Raw genomic sequence first — 19,798 nt, 5'->3', positions numbered from 1 at the left:
ATTAAATCGGATAAACGCAATGACTCGCCGGTTACCCAGATGATACGACTGCCACCGGCGGCGGCGATGTCGAGGACGAGGAGTGTAAATATCACGTGCCTCATATTTTTCCATTAGAATGGATGCCGCCCCATAACGATCATTAAATCAGTAGCACTGCGAATGTGCTAAGCAAATTGTCCCTCTCGGGTCGCTTTGAATGTGTATAATACCGGTAATGGCAGCACTTTTTAATGGGATTGCGAAAAGCCGAATTTGCATAAATCTTCGTTCGATATTTACATCACGCCGTTCGAAGAAAGCCGTGCCTTAGCTCATGAATTGAACATTACGTTCCTACTGGTAATTGTATTTTATACGGCGTCAACTAGATTACTGCTTGTATCACCCTTTAAATCAGATATGAGAATTGCATTTTACATTTTGGTGTCTCTAGAAACTCACTCAATTCGACCGATTTTACAACTCTTTGACATATAACCCTGATAAGCAAGATTTCTTTCTACCTAATTTACTTTTAATATCATTATGGATTGCATTGCAATGAAATTAAAGATTTTATTTTTTTATAATAAATTAAATTAGTATGATAATATAACACCATTTATATGAAGGACTAAGAGAGTCGTTCTGCCTTAGCCAGAAAGCAATGAGATTCCACACAATCCTATTGATCGTGTTCTAGGAGACTCTACTGTATACACTTTCGATTTTAAAATAGCACACACCATTTAGAGAAAAATGTATTCTCTTTGTTTTTGAAAGATAAACCAAGCAGCTGCTTGTAACAAAGTATGACAAACTGTTTACCTGCAAATATAAATATACAGTAAGCAGCTCTTCAAACAGTATTTAATTTCTTATGCCTCACAAAAGACGTTTCGATCAATTCGTAGTAGCACGTTGTCTCTCCTTCCAGCACATGTTTTTCTTCAGCATTGATAATGATATCGGCGGATCGGTCTTGAAGTTGTTTGCCAGACTGACTCAAGCAAGATACTGCCATATTGTCATCTTACCTTGCAAGCATGGGCCGAATTATCAGCGCGCCGATGGTTGTTGGCTCTTCGTTACCACCTTTTGCCATTCATGTTTGTACTTTTTGAATCACTTTGTTTTTATCTGCTTTGATGTGCATCTGTACGCTATCCGACGCTAACCGATACAACGCAGGACGAGGGAAAACCACGCTCGATAGACATGCCGCACCGTCCAGTTAGTATATGTGTTTAAAAATTGTAATTGGTTCAATATCTGCTCCATAGTGGATTCGCTTGCAACAATGTAAAACTATGGAGAACGTTTAATACGGGCCATTTTCGCATATGTTTGCATTACTACGAACAGTTTTCAGATATTTTCAGGTTTAATCATTATTTTGTCCGAATGAAAATATAAACCATTTCGTTAGAATTACTGATGATATTTAATGTCATCTTGAACACATTGATATGATATTACAAGGTGCTTAATAGGGCACTGCGCCGACCAGGTTTATCTCTTTCTCATTTCATAGAAATTAGAAAACAACAAGGACACCAACTGTAAAAATCCCATGTCAAACATGAAAAAAGGATGTCCGTAACTAAAGAGAATCTTTCAGATTAGGTGTAATGATCAGGGTTTCAGATGACTAAATGCTTTTGCAGAACAAAATATTGGAGTACAAAGAAAAATTCCCTTAGCTGCAAAAAATATCCAAACAGCAAAAAAAAAAATTTTACAGCTGCAAAAACCTAACTTTTAGGTTAGTTACAATCAAACTAGACCAATGGAAAGAAAGGACCGCAATAATGAATCATGCAGTAACAACAGGACATACATTTGACAGTGTTAAAATTCTAGACTCCAGTGAAAAATCCACTAGACTTCCCATTTTAGACATGTGCCACAGAATCTTCCACATTATAACTACAGATAACATAAGCAAACGAACCGATACAGAAGGACTTAATATTAGTTACATTGGTATCATGTACACACATAAAAAGCAAACGAATGTAATGAACATAGCACAAATGTAAATCAAAACACCACCCATCCAACACATACAATAACCCAGGAATAAGAGCCATTTTACAAATATTGTATAGATAGTCATAGTCAAATAGTGAACAGAAAGGTGAACATAAAAATGAACATTTAGTGAACAAAATTAAAGATCATAACCAATGATAAACCGATATCCTATTCCGGTTAGAGACTATAACTTACTTGATACTTGATGGGCTACAGCTCTTCGATGAACCTACGCCGAATGGAGTATCCTTCTCCACTGGACTCGATCCTGGGCCAATCGCTTCCAGTCGCCCTGAACATTGAGCGCCCTCAGGTCCTCTTCAACTGCAAAAAGCCATCGTGTACGCGGCCTTCCACGAAGCCTGCGGCCTCTTCCGGGTTCTCTACTAAATATTATCTTCGCTTGACGTTCTTCCGGCATACGAACAACGTGACCAGCCCACCGTAGTCTGCCGTGTTGTATAAGCTTAATAATATCCAGCCCTTTATACACCTGGTACAATTCGTGATTCATGCGACGCCGCCGAGTATTGTCCGCAGCACCTTACGCTCAAACACTCCGAGAGCTCTCCGATCAGCCTCCTTTAACGTCCATGTCTCATGGCCGTATAAAGCCACCGGAAGAATCAGAGTAGTATACAGCGCGAGTTTTGTTTTCGTTTGCAGACTACGGGACTTAAGCTGGTTACGAAGTCCGTAATACTGGTTACGAAGTCCCTATTTGCAGCTGCAATACGCCTTTTCACCTCGCGGGTAACATCATTATCGCACGTCACTAATGTTCCAAGATACACAAATTCTTCTACCACTTCAAATTTTTCACCATCCAGCACTATTTCGCTACCACCACCACTAATGAACCCACGTTGATTGCCACCGACCATGTACTTCGTTTTGCTGGTATTGATCGTGAGTCCAATCCTCGCTGTCTCCCTCTTAAAAGGCGCAAAAGCCTCTTCCACGGCACGGCGATCAATTCCGATAATATCGATATCGTCCGCAAATCCCAGGAGCATATGCGATTTTGTGATAATGGTACCGCTTCTTTGCACACCAGCTCTCCTAATCGCTCCCTCGAGCGCTATATTGAACAGTAGATTCGAGAGTGCATCACCCTGCTTTAATCCATCTAAGGTAACAAATGACGTCGATATTTCATCCGCAACCCTTACACTTGATTTCGATCCGTCCAACGTTATACGAATCAGCCGTATCAGTTTCGCCGGAAAACCATGTTCAAGCATAATTTGCCATAATTCATTCCGTTTCACTGAATCGTACGCCGCCTTGAAATCAATAAACAGATGATGTGTCTGCAAGTTGTACTCCCGGAACTTATCAAGGATTTGTCTCAGGGTAAACATTTGATCCGTCGTTGATCGGCCCTCACGAAAACCTGCTTGGTATTCGCCGACGAAGGACTCTTCAAGCGGTCTCAATCTGTTGAACAGAATACGGGACATAGTTTTGTACGCCGAATTAAGGAGGGTTATTCCTCGGTAATTGGAGCACTCCAGTCTGTGCCCTTTCTTAAAGAGAGGGCAAATGAGGCCGTCCAACCAGCTAGCAGGCATTTCCTCGTCTTCCCATATTTTCGACATAATATGGTGCAGAACTTCATAAAGCTGCTCACTGCCATGTTTGAGAAGTTCAGCCGGGAGCTGGTCCTTCCCCGCAGCCTTATTGTTTTTCAGCTCTTTGACAGCTTTTTAACCTCATCTAGTGTAGGTGACTCCACAGCTTGTCCATCGTCGCTAATATTTATTCTGTTCACCGATGCACCGTCACTTCCTCCATTCAACAAAGTCTCGAAGTGTTGCTTCCACCTGGCAGCCACTTCAGTTTTATCTGTCAGCAAATTCCCTTGTTGGTCGTTGCACATGACGGGAGATGGCGCTGTCTTTCTTCACACGCCATTGACAGACTCATAATACCTCCGCATATCATTCTGCTCCATTTTTTCCTGCGCCTCACTAATCACTTGTTCTTCGGACTATTTTCTCTTCCTACGGTGGGGTCGTATTTCGGCTTTTCTTGCTTCCTAGTACCGATCTCTATTCGATCGGGCACCTGCCTCCAACATCCGGCTTCTGGCAACGTGCTTCTCGTCTGTCACTCTCTGACACTCCACATCGAACCAACCCGTCCTGGGTCGCCTCTGTGCAGTGCCTACCACTTCTCGTGCTGTTGTGCTCACCGCTCCATGGATCGACTCCCATAGATCGTTGATGTTGTCGCTAACGTTGATTGCACTTATCCGTTCGTTGAGCTCCTGGCGATACAGTTGACAACCGTAATCGAATTTTACTGACAACGAGGTAGTGATCAGAGTCAATGTTCGGACCTCTGAATGTCCGCACATCGATAACATCCGAGAAATGGTGCCCATCCACCAGAACATGGTCTATCTGGTTGCAAGTTTCACCATTTGGGTGTCTCCATAGGCTTTATCAAGACATTCATAAAACGTGTCCTTCACGTCGTCGGATTTATCGTTTGTCGGTGCGTAAACGTTGATTAGGCTGTAATTGGAGAATTTGCCCCGTATCCTCAACACACAGATTCGTTCGCTAATGGGTTTCCACCGCATCACTCGCTTCATCTGCTTGCCCATCACTACGAAACCAACTCCATGCTCTGCTTTTTCACCGCCGCTGTGATAGATGTTATACTTGAATGCAGTATTGGTCGTGGGGTCCACGGCTCGGAATTCACGTTCTCCGGATCTAGGCCATCGGACTTCTTGAATAGCAGCCACGTTCACTCCAACCTTCTGCAGTTCACGAGCCAGAAGGCTTACTCGTCCAGGTTCATTTAGGGTCCTGACATTCCAGGTACCGAGTTTCCAATCATAGTCCTTATTTCGTTGCCGGGTCGGTTGCCAAAAATAACGTTCTCTTTATCTTCTATCTCCATTTTTCGTGGTATTTGAGAGGCTTCAGTAAGCTACCTTACCGGGGTCGCGTTACCTACATCGCGATGATGGGGCTGCCACCTTAGGTATAGCTGACGTGATACAGCATTTCTTTAATCAGCCGCTGGGTACCATGCAGACGCTGTTTGAGCCGCACCTCCTGGTGAACAGACGCTCGAGGCGTACCTTCTCACTCTAGCTGATGTCAGAAGGACAACAGTGCCCAGGCTGCACTACCAGCTAAGTACACAACCCTTAGCTGGCGGTTTTTTGTCATCGGACGACCCGTGGAAGCGTGAGATAGGGACTTGTGGGGACCAGAGCTCTGTTGGGCGCTCCTTCCTTGATGTCAACCCACCATTTTGCAGCCCAGAGACTATAACACTGTGAGTAAAAGCAAGACAAAAAACTGACCAAAATTCATATAATAACATTAAACAAAATGACAGGATTCCCAAATGTACAACAGATACAGACAACACGACAAGCTAAAAGTATTAGGACAAGAGCGATCAATTCTTTGTAAGTAAACTCTTTGAACTTAATACTGGCCGAAATATCGGAACAAGAACATTAGAGTTCGTTTGATACAATAGTAATAGCTATGCTACGTTTCGGCTATGCAGTCTCAGTAATCAAACGATAATTTTGATTTTATCTCAACGTTTCGACCACTTTTCGGGTAATCTTCAGGGGAAGAGCCGAAAAGTGGTCGAAACGTTGGGATAAAATCAAAATTACCGTTTGATTACTGAGACTGCATAGCCGAAACTTAGCATAATTACCCTGATCAGCCGAACTCCTATCATAATCGTAATAGTAATAGCAATCTTAACTACTTACTAGCCAAGAAAACAATACTCATTTTAAAAATCTTTACCGGCCCCAAAAACCCCTGCATGCAAATTTTCGAGCCGTTCGGTTCAGTAGTTTTCGAGTACATAGAGATCCATCCATTAATTGAGACGATGAATTATTCAGAAGGAGCAGAAATCGCAGAGCAAACGTTACTACTATTTTTTCCACACGCCAAAATTGGTTCCATTTGTTTGATTAGTGCTCGAGTTATGCAAAGTTTTTTGTTATATTTGAAGAGCAGGGAGGGGTCTCGAGCCATCATATAAGTATTTCTTGTCATCAAAAATCTCCACATGCCACAATTGGTTTCATTTGGTTGGTTAGTTCTCTAATTACCGCCATCGGGGCTGACAATGGGTCTGGGGGTGAGAATGGGTCACCGCTCTCACCGATAGTCTGGAGCTCGGATAGCAAAATCGTTCAAAAAGGTCTCTTATATTTTAGTTTTCTTGCCCTCAGATATATTCAATCTTTTCTACAAGCTATAAGAGGGGGAAGGGTCAATTGGCCGAAACCCATTCGGCCGAAAGGGTCGTTTGGCCGTAAGGGTCATTTGGTCGAATGAGTCATTTGGCCGAAAGGGTTATTTGGCCGAAAGGGTCATTTGTCCGAAAGGGTCGTTTGGCCAAAAGGATCATTTAGCCGATTGGATCTCACTCTTTATTTTCCTCTTCTCACTGTAAAAAGTGAGAAGCACGAAATGAGTAGTGAGACTCTCACATTGAGAAGTGATAAATGGGCAGTTAGAAGTGAGACTCCTCATTTATCACTTCTCGCTGTAAAAAGTGAGTAGTGCGAAGTGGAATAAATGAAGAGTGAGAAGTGAGACGTCTCATTTCTCACTGTAAAAAGCTGTAAAAAGTCACTCGCTGTAAAAAGTGAGTAGTCCAAAGTTGGTAGTGAGACGTCTCACTACCCACTTCGCACTATTCACTTTTCACAGTGAGAAGTGAGAAATGAGGAGTGAAAAATGAGACGTCTCACTTCTCACTCCTCATTTCTAACTTCTCGCTGCAAAAAGTAAGCAGTGAGATGTCTCACTATCTACTTCGCACTGTTCACTTTTCACAGTGAGAAGTGAAACGTCTTTCTTCTCTTTCTTCAATTTTCTCTTCTCACTGTAAAAAGTGAAAAGCGCGACGTGAGTAGTGAGACGTCTCACTACTCCCTTCGTACTACTCACTTTTCACATTGAGAAGTGATAAATGGGGAGTTAGAAGTGAGACGTCTCACTTCTCACTCCTCATTTATCACTTCTCGCTGTAAAAAATTAGTAGTGCGAAGCGGGATAAATGAGGAGTTAGAAGTGAGACGTCTCATTTCCTCCTCATTTCCACCTTCTCGCTGTAAAAAGTGAGTAGTGAGACTACCCACTTCGCACTTTCCACTTTTCACAGTGAGAAGTGATAAATGAGAAAAGAGAAGTGAGACGTCTTTCTTCTCTTTCTTCATTTTTCTATTCTTCTTCTTCTTCTTCTTCTTCTTCTTCTTATTGGCATTACATCCCCACACTGGGACAGAGCCGCCTCACAGCTTAGTGTTCATTAAGCACTTCCAAGTCGAGACAATTTCCAATCCGAAAATTGCCTAGACCGGCACCGGGAATCGAACCCAGCCACCCTCAGCATGGCCTTGCTTTGTAGCCGCGCGTCTTACCGCACGGCTAAGGAGGGCCCTCTATTCTTACTGTAAAAAATGAAAAGCGAGACTTGAGTAGTGAGACGTCTTTCTACTCACTTTGCGTTTCTCATTTTTGACAGCGAAAAGTGATGAATTACGACCCATTCGGCAAACGACCCATTCGACCAAACAACCCATTCGGCAAACGACACATTCGGCCAAACGACCCATTCGACCAAACGACCCTTTCGGTCAATCGACCCATTCGGCCAAACGACCCATTCGGCTAAATGACCCATTTGGCCAAACGACCCTTTTCGACCTAATGGCCCTTTCGGTCAAATGACTTTCGGCCTAATGACCCTTTCGGGCAAGGTCTGAAGGGCAAGGTCTGAAATGGATAGGAGCGAAAGGTAGTGGTCCGTGAAGCTAAAAAGGCTTTCAAACGGGCGTTCAAAACCAGCAAGTCCAAATGCTTCAAGGAGTTGTGCTGAGAAGCTGACGCTGATCCTTGGGACAACGCTTATCGAGTCTTAACAATGAAGATCAGGGTTCCATCGACACCAGCCGAAATGTGTCCGAACAAACTAAAGATCATCGTGGACGGTCTTTTCCCGCAGCATGGTTCTGTAACCGAGTAACCGCTGCGGGTATGCAAGTCTCCAACGACGAGCTGTCATCAGTGGCGAAAGGTTTCAAAGAAACCTCCGGGTTCGGATGGAATTCCAAATAAGGCTTTCAAACCGCGATTTTGGAGTTTGCGGACTTGTTCAGGATGATGCTGCAGAAGTGTTTAGTAGATGGTAACTTTCCGGATACGTGGAAGATCCAGAAACTGCAAACTAATTTCTTTTTCGCTGGAATTCAGCAAAGTTTTGCTGGTTTTTTGCGTGCTGTAAAACAAGCAACAACAAACAGTACAACAAACAAGAAGAAGAAAACAAGCAATTGATCCAGCAATATAATTTACTGATCAACCAGCAAAGTTAATTTGCATGCATGTGACAGCTGATGTGTTGGATGCCAGCAAATCACTTTGCTGGATAGCCAGTAAGTGGTCATTCAACAACTTTGCTGTATTTTCAGCAAATTTTATATTCACAGAGGCCTCCCGAAACCCCGTTTTCTTTAAAAAAATATGTTGTAAGAAGAAAAAATAAAATTTACACAGCTACATTTAACTAGCATTGTTTATTTTTATCGACTTGGTAAATATTTGTAATAATTCAGGTAGGAGTACAATTCTTGATTGACCCGTGGCAAACGGTAAATTTTGACTGGAATAGAAAAGAAGGAAATTCAGAATATTGTGATTAGAAATCAATTATTTTTAAAGGTCTTGAATGTAAAAGTACTTACTATTTAGCTGCATAGTTTGGTTTCAGCTTTCAAAAAATAATAAATGTAGACTTTTATATTACTAAACAGCTCATGGAATTTGAATGACCATGATTGTCCAACTTTTTTATTATTGGGAATCAACTGTGCCACTTGACGTTGACGTGCCAATTGGCAGATCGTGTAATTTGCTGATTCTCAGCAAATAGCGCATTGCTGTAATACGTTCAGCAATAATTTTTACTGGTTTTCAGTGATTAATTTGCAGGTTTTCAACGAACTGTCAAAAATTACTGATTACCAGTATATTTGTATTTGCTGGTTGATAATCAGCAAATTAGTTCACTGTTTTACAGTAAAATCTTGAACAATTTGCTGAAGTTCAGTAAAAGACGCTTTTGCTGATACCATTTCAGTAATTCAAATTGCTGGATCGAGGAGAGAAAATTTGGTGTGTGGTGCTGCTGCCGAAACCAGGGAAAACGCCGGGGAATCCAGCATCGTATAGGCCCATATGTCTGTTGGATACACTGGGGAAGCTTCTGGAAAGCGATATCCTTAATAGGCTTACGCAGTTTACGGAGGGTGAGACTGGCTTATCGAAAAGCAGTTCGGATTCCATAAAGGCAGACGACTGTAGATGCAATCAGGACAGTCATTGAAGATGCAGAAAGTGCGTCCAAAAAGAAGAGGAGCGGCAATAGGTTCTGCGCGGTAGTGACGATTGACGTCAAAAACGCGTTCAATAATGCCAGCTGGGAGGCCATCGCTGCAGTGCTGCAAGGAATGTGGAATCTCAACTTCTTGTGACATACGGCCAAACAGGTAATTTAACCGAAAATATCTTTTGCCCTAAAAGATCAAAAAATTTTGGTTGAAAAGTCAATTGGCCGACAATGGTTGTTTGGCCTAGCAAGTGTTTTGAAAAGTCATAACGAAAAAATCGTTTGTCTAAACGGGTTGTAGGGCCAAATTTTTTTGATTTTTCGAAAAATTCCTTTGTTTGCATGACGAAGAGGCTTCTTCGAATAGGGAAATACCAATATGGAAAATTCAATTCCATCCAATCGATCACTATTGGAAAAATTTTAATCACTCGATCTATTTGCGAATCAAATCAATCTAAAATAGAACTGAACTTGAAGAATAAATCTGAAACAGCTTTCTGAGGTTGAGCAGAGGTGGGCCAGCCTAGGGCTGCAAGCCTCTTTAATAAAGAAATAAAAAAAAAAAGCTTTCTGAGGCAACGAATGTTTGAGATTTCTTTCCAAGCAAATTGAATCATTTGTGACTTAACTGTGAATGTAGTTTCTGCAAGTTTTACAAGACTCCCCAAAATTTGTTCCGGCTTATAAATTTTGAAATGTTGGCTGCGACGTGATGACAGAAACTGTGCGCACACTTCTAATTGCAACAGTTGCAAAATGCGATGTTTTTTTATTTCAAACATATGGTAACCATCCCACTCGGCAAGTCAAGTTGGATGTAGATAAAACTCGTTGCCAAATAACTAAAGAATTTATCATTTACCAAGATTAAGGTGGACTTTTATGAAAAATCCAAAACCATTTATTGGAGACGTATACCCCTGAACATTTTTTTTTGCTCCCAGAAGCTATTGTAAATTTGGCTACAGCCATATCCGCCCAGTCTAAGTGGATGCTCAACGAGCATTAATTTTATATGGGAATAATCGACTAAATATATGGGAAAATGCATACTTTCCACTTTTCACTACCTCTATGTGGCACTGTATGTAGTCATTCAAATACCGAACACGCATAGTAAAAAATGTTTCAAATCACGAACACTTTGATTCAAACTCTAAACATCACCTCAAATGCACTAGAATTAGAAATTTCAACTTTTTCTCATTATTGGACAATTATGATTTCCTTGATCTGTATGCCTGTCGAGGAAATTCACTTATTTATGAACTAATATTGAAATTTTTCAGATAAATCTCGGAATCTGAGTCTGTTCGGTATTTATGCCACCTGGGTAACACCATGTGTCACTATACGAGCCTAATATAAAAAGTTTGCTTTGAAATAATCTTTCTACTATAATACTGAGCTACGAGAAAGCGAAAATATTTCAAATAAAACACAAACTAAAATTCAAACATACCTTGCTTAGTATCTTGAAGAACCGTCGAGCCCTCCATGTTTCGAAACGAAAACATCCACTTTATGTAGGCGCACCACTGTTTTTCCTCTTCCAAAACCACCGAATAAAATTATCTCATTTGATCTCTGACGATGCACCGCTGACACACTCCTCTATCGAACAGTGTTCGACCTTTTTTCCTCGTCGTTAGATCCAAAAAGGCACTCACACGCACGTCACACGTTAATCCTTTTCAATTTCGCACATTAATTGAAGATGGCTCAACAACTGTCACAGCATCACGCGATCAGCAAACCACGGGTGGAAAAAAACGTTTCACGAAAGCGCATCCACCAAATGGATTGCACTCCGAACGACCACGATGCACCGAAAAAAATTCAATTAACTTCGCACTTGTCGTCGCAGAGCAACGAACTGGACCACCGCCATTCACAATCGCCAACGTCGTCGTTCGATTCGTTCAGATCGTCCGTCACAGAAGCTCAGCTGCTGCAGTTCTTGCCAAACGTTGCAAATGTGATTTTTCTCCCGTTAAATGATTGCACTTTTTCTGCATCCGCGAGCTCTCCCGCAGTAGGACTTGGCGATTTTTTGCCCAACCACCGAGACAGCTTCTGATCTGAAACACTTGACTGCAATGATCCGCAGCTGCAGCAAGAATTCCGTACGCGCACTTCCCGAGATCCGTTCAGCGACTAAAAATCACTCCGTTAATTCGATAACAACAACCATGTCGTCATGTGAGACACCCTCGCCAACCGATAAGGGCGAATCGCCTCCGCTGTATATCGCCACCGCCACCCGTCGTCGTCGTCGTCATCATCATCATCTCCCGGAGATCAGAGCGCGCGGGAAAAAGCCATGCAATAGGAGCATTTATGATTCGTCCTACTTGATGTCGAAATTCCACATTTTTTACTTTTGCCATAAGCCGCAGCAACAGTACCAAGCAGCAACACATCAGCATCAGCGGCTAACTCCTCCTCTCTGTCGGCGTCAACTGTGCGCTGTCTCATCCTGGCCAGCTTCCGTCCCGTTCTGACCTCCATCGCGATGTGCGATGGTGGGCTCTGCTGGCAGAATCACCCACCAACGACGACGATGGCTCTCTGTCCGCTCGATGCCGTTATATACCAAATGGCATTATAATTCCACCATATCGTATTTTTGCCTGCCACTGCTTCCAGCGTTGAGGACGACGATGATGACATACAGCAGCAGCAACGGCAGCACACATAGGATAGAGAGCCGCGAAGTCAGGCCACAATACACGGACGGATCTCTGAGCGATGACGACATGGTCGACCGATGTCTCCGGTGGGTGGTGTGGAATGAAAAAGTTTTCCTGAGGGGGGTTCGTTGGGTGGATGCTGCTGCTGCTGAAGGTTTGACGTTGGATTCGCATCTGCTCTATTCGGTATACAAAGTTCGGACTGGGAACAACAGTTGGCAGATGAGTCAAGCAAAAGACTGGAAAGCGTCGGGCACTAACATGTGAGAAGAAGTTCACGTACGCATGTGATACCAGAAAAGCTGGGAAAAAATGCACGTTAGGAGTTAGCAGGTAGCTGGTCGCACAGTTGGGAAAATCTAATGGTAAGAAACGACTTTTCGATAAAATGTTTTTTTTTTGTACCCCGTTTGCCTTAAGTCGTTTGGCATAATGTTGTTGGGCATAAAGTCGTTTGGCATAATAGCTGTTTGATATAACGGCCGTTTGGAATAATGGTCGTTTGGCATAATGGTCATTTAGCATAATTTATATTAGAGCTGTGTAATTGATCAATAGGATTTGTCGCGCTAAAACAGTCAAGAGAAATACTTCTGCCAGGTAATTGCATTATTTGAAAGAAAAGATCATATCTGCACTTCCCTTAATCAAGTAAATGTCCGAACTGAAATAAGGAACAAAATCCTTTATCTTGTCTTCTGATGGGCAAATAGAATCTTTGAAATAAGGGATCATATCCTCCCCTGCCTTGAATCGAGCAAAAATATCTGACTTGAAAAAAGGATCATGCCTGCATTGAAAGACGAAATCATGTCCTCTCTTGCCTCCTTCCGGACAAATGCGTCCTTTCCAAGAAGGGGCATATCTTCCCGAACAAATTTCTTACTTTTCCTCAAACCGAGTAAATGTTCAAATTGAAAAATGGAATCATATCCAATCTTGTCTTTTGCCGGGGAATTGAATTCTTTGAAAGAAGCAATCGTAACCGAACAAATGCATTCACTGAACAAGGAATCATTTCCGAATCATAACTGGAGTCATATTGAAGAAGGGAGCGTATACTTCTTTGGCTTTTAAATGACAAAGCGTGCTTTCAAAACAGAGGATTATATCTCCTGTATAATTATTTTCACTGCTTTTTTCGCGTCAGAAAATATGTTTTTGTTCTTAAACACTTACAATTTTGTTGCATGAGTGTTCGTTTTTTGTGGCATGTCAAGAGCAAACGTGTAGACCTGTGCGCCGATCTACTTTGAGCCGGCGGCGGCGGGAACGCCATTTTTTATCGGCGGCGGCGGCTTAGCCGGCGCCACGCCGCGTTTGATCTCGGCGGCGGCGGCGGCGGCTCGGATCGGCGCGGCTCAAATTTATCATTTAAACATTTCATCGGTGGGTGACGAAATATGCCTTTTTAGGAATTGCCTTTTTTAAATATTTGCTTTTCTCGTGCCCAAATCTTGGATTCTCTTCATGAATTCTTCAATATTCGTCCAGAAGGGTGTTTGTGTAATTCTTGGTTAGAACACTAGCAACAAATCTGAATTATGGTTTGTAGGTAGGTTTGTTGGTACTTCCCTATGCCTATGAGTATAATCGTGTTATTTTCATGACATACACATGCATAAATGGTGAGTCTACTTAGAGACCTCACAATTAATAACTATGGAAGTGCTTATTAAACACTAAGCTGCGACACGGTAAATTTCAAATGGGGAAACTAACTTCAGATGAGAGAATTACAGCAGGACATATGTGAAAATCCTACAGAAATTTTCTGGATCTTTTCCAGGTGTTTCATATCCAGAAAATCTAAGACACGTATTATTCATTCCTCACTCCTCAGAACTTCTTGATAAGGGAATCCCTGAAACTCCTAAATAAGGAATTCTTGGAGTGGTTTAAAAATCTGGGAGAATAAAACCCCCTAGAATTCTTGGATAAGAGTTTCACATTAATTTTTGTGTAAGGAACTTTTTAGAAGTCATGTCGGAGGAATTTCCTATTATTTTTAGGAGAATATTTCTTCATAATTTGTGGGGGAGAAATTCCCAAGAGTTATCAGAAAGAAGAATTATATGGCCATAGTGAGTAATTTTCCAGGAACAGGAGGATATATTTTTCCAAATTCCTGAAACAGAAATTATTCCTTATTTCTGGGGAAGGGATTTCTCAAAATTCGAGCGAAAGGGATTACCATGATCTATTGGAGGGGCCATTCACCAAAATTTCTGAATGGGTATTCCGGAGAATTTCTGTTGAAGAAATTCTTGTAGGATAAAATTCATCGAGTTTCTGAAGGAGAAATTCTCCAAAAATTCTAAAGCAGGAACATATCATAATTATTGTATATCGAGCTCCCAGAATTCCTGAAGCAGAATTTCTCCAAAATATTTGGGTGGAAGATTTCCAGAGAACTTAAGAAAATGGAATACTTCCAAAGCAACACAAGTCAAATGAATCTGGCTGCATCAACTTATTTGTGACTGAATCTGGTCATATATAAGTTACTGTCATAGTGTCATCTATGTGTCACATGTGTGCTGCTCGGGTTGGGTTGAGGTAAGAAGGCTTAATAACATAAACATAATTCCTGATAGACTGGGGTAAGTCCTAAAAACTCATGAGAAAGAATTTTTTGGACATGGAAGTACCAAGAAGATTTCAAAATCAGTTTACCAGGATTCTTGGAGCAGCAATTTTCTAGAATTCTTGAAGAGGAATTTGTACGGAATTCAAGAAAAATAACAGTCTGAAGGGGTCCAAAGTTCCTTGGAGGAATTTTTTTCCATAATATCTAAAGGTGTACAGGGTGCATCCTCAGAACTACTGGAAAGGAATTCCTCATTATTCCTAAGGTGGGAAAAACCCTGTATTCTTCAAAAATGAGTTTCCCAGAATCTCTGAAGAGTTTCGCAGAATTCTTGGGATTTGCACAGAATCAAAGAAAAAGGATAATTCCAAAAGTCTTAAAGGCGCAATTCCTCAAAATTATTTGAGTGAGAATTCTTCAGAATTCATGGAAAAGTAATTCCTCAGATTCCTGTAGACAGAATCACTAATGGTGAAGTTTCCAGAAATAAAATTTGCAGAATTCAAGGGGAAGAATTTTTTTAGAAAGGGTTTCTAAAGAATGATACCAGAAGGATTTTCTGGTTTGGTTCCAGTTATGTAAAAAGGTGTTTTCCAATATGTTTAGCTCTTTTGTGTGAAATGGTTCACCGTATCGCACCATCTAATGCACATTATTTCAAAATATTTGTCATCAGTAATAAAATCAGATTTCTTAAAAAAAAATCAGTGGATCAGTGCAGTGGCGTGACGAGAAAATTTTGTTGTGGGAGAGGGAGGGACTCCTGTTTTTTTTCGATCAAACAACTAAGAAATATAATTCTTTTCGACATTGTGACCTCCGTCGTTCAAATACAATGACTCACAATGTTTTCGTTTCCTAAACTTCTTTCGAGCAAATAAAGTAATAAACACAACGCATCGTTTTCCATTTTTTTCATATAAGAATTCCCTGGAGTATGGGTCTCGACCTCCTTGAGAGTTGCTAGCTTTTTTAAATCATTTATGCTGATTGTGTTCCGTAGAATTGAATTGGATGAGCGTTCAACATTGTTTTCCATTTCTGTTCATCCTAGAGTTCCCTGGAGTTTAGGCCTTAATGTCTGCACGTGTATCTTAACGGCTGATATCTGTTTTTCAAAATTCACTATGTGCATTGTAATTTATAGAACCAAATTGGATATGCCCTCGTAAAGTATATTATTCCAGGCCCTCTGAGAATTTTCATGAATATACGCCCTGCTATTTTCTTTTTCCTAAAAATGGTTCGTGCTCTATGTGATCCATATAATTAAATTGGATAAGCCTTTAATATGAAGTCAAATGCGAGGTCAAATGCTATTTGAATGAAATAATCACAAACAGCGAGGTCTTACTTAGCCTTGCGGTAAAATGCGTAGCTACAAAGCAAGACCAAGCTGAAGGTGGCTGGGTTCGATTTCTGGTCTGGTAGGGTAAAACGTCCTATCGTTGTGGTATGTCCCAATGTTGCGGTAGTGTTAAAATAGTCCATTCTGGATATAATAGCATTAAAAACAATTGTGGATACGCTAAAACTAATTGAATTAACGACTAGAACAGCTTTTGTTTGACAAAATTCCGTTCAAAATTATGAAAAATCGACATTTTTCATTAAAAATTTGAATCCTTTGAGCCTATTATTGCGGTAGTGCTAAGGTCCTATTGTTGTGGTATCGATTTCCATAAGAATTGCATGCAATACCGCAACAATAGGACTGACCTTGAAAAAATGTCGCAACGATAGGCAACTGTGTCCTATTATTGCGGTAGATTATTTTAATTGTGATAAAAACAAAACAACATAAGTTTAGCCCAATTGACGCAATATTTACGAATCTATAGTTAACCAGCAACCTATTCGACTACTGCAAAGTGGAAAAAGATCAACAGGTAATTTTTAAAGAATTTTTGAAATGAATTTTGTTTTGAAACGGTGCTTAACCCCTCCATAATAGGTCGTTTTACCCTATATGAAATCTTCGGGTTAGAAATTTTCTCAACTTCCCCAGGCATGAAAGCAATATCGTGTTAGCCTCACACACTTAACTCATTTCACCGTATTCGGTAAATTTTACCGAAATCTCGACAGCAGAACTGTTCGGTAATTTATTTTACAGATTTTTTGTATTTTTTCCATTGCTCAACTGTCAAAATCACCGAAAATCAGTTAAATCATTTACCGAACAGTTCTGCTGTTGAGATTTCGGTAAAATTTTACCGAATTCGGCGATTTATTTTAAGTGTGCATATTATACGAATGCAGAAATGGTAACTTACGAGGCCGTAATGTCCCAGTGAGATATGTAATGCTAATAAGAAGATCACTAACCGCATGTACATTTATGAAAGGAGCAAATAGATCTTTCGTTATGCGTATTGACCTTAAGACCTGTACTCCAATTCTAGAAAATCTTGAGTGGCTTGGAACGGAACAGGAATTCAATTGATCTTTCCTTTTGTGGCGCTTATTTGAGGCCAACATTATCAAGAATACAATTTCTTTAAATCTATTAACTATTTTAAAAATCAAAAGCAAAACATGAAAAAGTGCTGCACGTATGAATCAGTCTGAAGAATTGAACTGTTGTTGGTTTAAGATCGGACAAATGTTAGGCCAAACTTAAACAACAGCATTTTTTCAATTTTCGTTTAATTTTTTTATGCTTGAAACTCGATTTGTGCAATTGCACAACATGTGAAAGATTTAGTTCAAAAAATGTATTGAGCGATTCCAAGCAACAGCATCAAAATTTAAGAAAATTTTTTATTCATGATTTTCTATTGAGTTGAAACTTTGCACAGTTTTTCAATTTCATCTAAATCGTCATTTTTCGATATCAAATCTTCATATTGAGTCACGACTAACTTTTCAAAAGGGTGTATGTGAAAATGGTTCAAAAATATTTAAAAACTGCACAGCAAAACGGAATGTTCGATTGTTATGATTTTTCAGCAAAGTTAGACAACTAAATGGTGATTCTTAAGAAAATGTGCACAGTAAAAAAAATTTTTTGCCTTTAAAAATATCATTTTTGTCACAAAACTCAAATATCTCAAAACCCTATCTTTTTTCGAACGTAATTTTTTAGGAAAACGGTCCATTATATTAGCTATCTACCATAAAAATTTGGTGATGGTAAACTAATAAACAAAAAGTTATGACATTCCAAACATTTCACAATTTTTACATATAGTAAACAAAAAAAATTTCCGTGTATTTTTTTTCAAGAATCGCAGTTTGATGCTGATTTTATTGTTAAGGGCCTTGCGTGAGTTAAACAAGTTGTTTGTATGATATTCCATATTTATGTATTCATCGATATTATGTATATTATATGTATAAATATTATATGTATAAATAAATAAAATGAATTAATATTATCCTAAGTATTAAATTCAATGTGGCAGTTACACAATGTTGTTATAGAAACTCTAAGAGTTTTGGGTTTGAATTTCGGTATGGGTTATGATATCATGAAAACAGTTTATTAATACTTATTTTTATTTATTTTTATTCAAATTTTTTACAATATCGAACACTTTTGACACACACTCTCAGCACAGTTTGAGTATAGTTTTGCTTAAATTTTATTTTCCGACAATGGAATGAAACAGTGAAATTTTTGGGTTCCTTGGATCGTTTTCGCGTTATTAAATTGCTCGCTGAGCTCTGAAGCCTTTATTTCGTACTCTTCAGTAGTAGTAAAACAAAATGATAATTTGGTTAAATCTTTTTCTTTTCTACGATTTGCCCAATCAAAAAGTTCTTTCGCAGTTTTAATTGGATGCTCACGTTCTTTGGCTAAACTTGCTCTTGTGGCCATGCGCTTTATTGTTCCTCCAATAGCATCACAAGGACCTTTGCCATGTGATGTAGCAAAAAATGCCATTCTGCATCAATTCCGTACATTGATTTAAATTGACATAAGCTCGAAAAATTCTTACGGTGCTTGTACTGCGGCGCTGCTCCATCCGTCATGAATGATATCTTTTGACTTCTTTATGCTTATCAACGCGTAAAAAGTTAATCATTTTTCAATGAACAAGTTTACGGATACTGAATCGTGTCTTAAATCTTCGGAAATTATAATAAAACTTAAGTGTTCAATTTGCGTACTTCCATTAAAATAAATAACGAATGGATGAATTGTAGCTTGTTGTACGTTCCAGTGATGGGACTGCACTTCATCTTGCAATACAAAGCTGTAATTTTCAGAAAAATCACAAATGACTAAAATTCACCATTTTGTAATGTATTTTTCGTATTTTTTAAAAAGCTGGATTGTTCTGTTTTAATGAAATCGTGAGGATTAAACTTTCTAATTTCAAGCAAAAAATATGACACAAACTCATCTACAGGTTTTTACAATAGTTTCTATGTCACACCTATCCGTGGTCACCCATTGCTCAAATGATAACTGATCAATATATTTTTCTTCAAACTCAGCGAATAAAGTATTTTCCAATGATGAAGAATCTGGACAATCCGAACAAGATCGTAGATAGCAATTTGATGTTGTATTTTCACACAAAAGACTACCAGTTAACATTTTAATATCCTTTGTTAAATTGATTCTTTTCAAACTATGTAAAATAAGATTAATATTCTCATGGGTTGTGCACACACACACATTATGTGTTCCTTAATTGGAAAGAAGCTTACATTGCCTTGGCCGAAGGCTTGCAAATGAGGAAAAACCTATTTTAATATTATCGTGAATTTCCTTGAAGCGTGTGTACGCTTCTTTCAAAGTCGTCATCATTAATCGTTTTTGGATTGCTTGACGCTTTCCATCTTTTTTACTGATACATAATCTTTTTGACCAGGCATAGCTCGACTTACTTCATCATCTTCAAAATATTGAACTACTATTTCTTTTGTCTCATCTGTTAATGCAGTACTAGACCTAGTATTTTTGGTTGAAAGACAGTTATTCTTCAATTGTTTTGCCTCTTTTACTGTATTTCTATTGGTTTTGAACTCATCAATGGCATCCTGAATAGACCACGAACTTGGCAGCATCGACAAAATCAATAATTTTTCTTTCCTTGTCGTGGCTGCATTCGAGAACCTTTCCTTCATATTTATAATTACCTCA

General features: G+C 39.7%; 1 protein-coding gene across 2 annotated transcripts in view; it reads right to left on the bottom strand.

The window, feature by feature from the left end:
• The window catches only part of LOC134212632 (photoreceptor-specific nuclear receptor-like), a 115,716-nt gene extending 103,783 nt beyond the window's left edge, over window positions 1-11,933 (bottom strand). For both annotated transcript variants that reach the window (XM_062690648.1, XM_062690649.1), the window contains exon 1: window positions 10,880-11,933. In XM_062690648.1, the coding sequence (XP_062546632.1) occupies window positions 10,880-10,934 (55 nt within the window). In that variant the 5' untranslated portion in view covers window positions 10,935-11,933. The remainder of the gene's footprint in view (window positions 1-10,879) is intronic.
• Window positions 11,934-19,798: the final 7,865 nt, after the last annotated feature.

This window comes from Armigeres subalbatus, chromosome 2 (assembly GCF_024139115.2).
Source record: "Armigeres subalbatus isolate Guangzhou_Male chromosome 2, GZ_Asu_2, whole genome shotgun sequence".
NCBI classification, from domain to species: domain Eukaryota; kingdom Metazoa; phylum Arthropoda; class Insecta; order Diptera; family Culicidae; genus Armigeres; species Armigeres subalbatus.
Note: the sequence above shows the minus strand (reverse complement) of the source record. Positions and strands in the feature narration are given on the sequence as shown.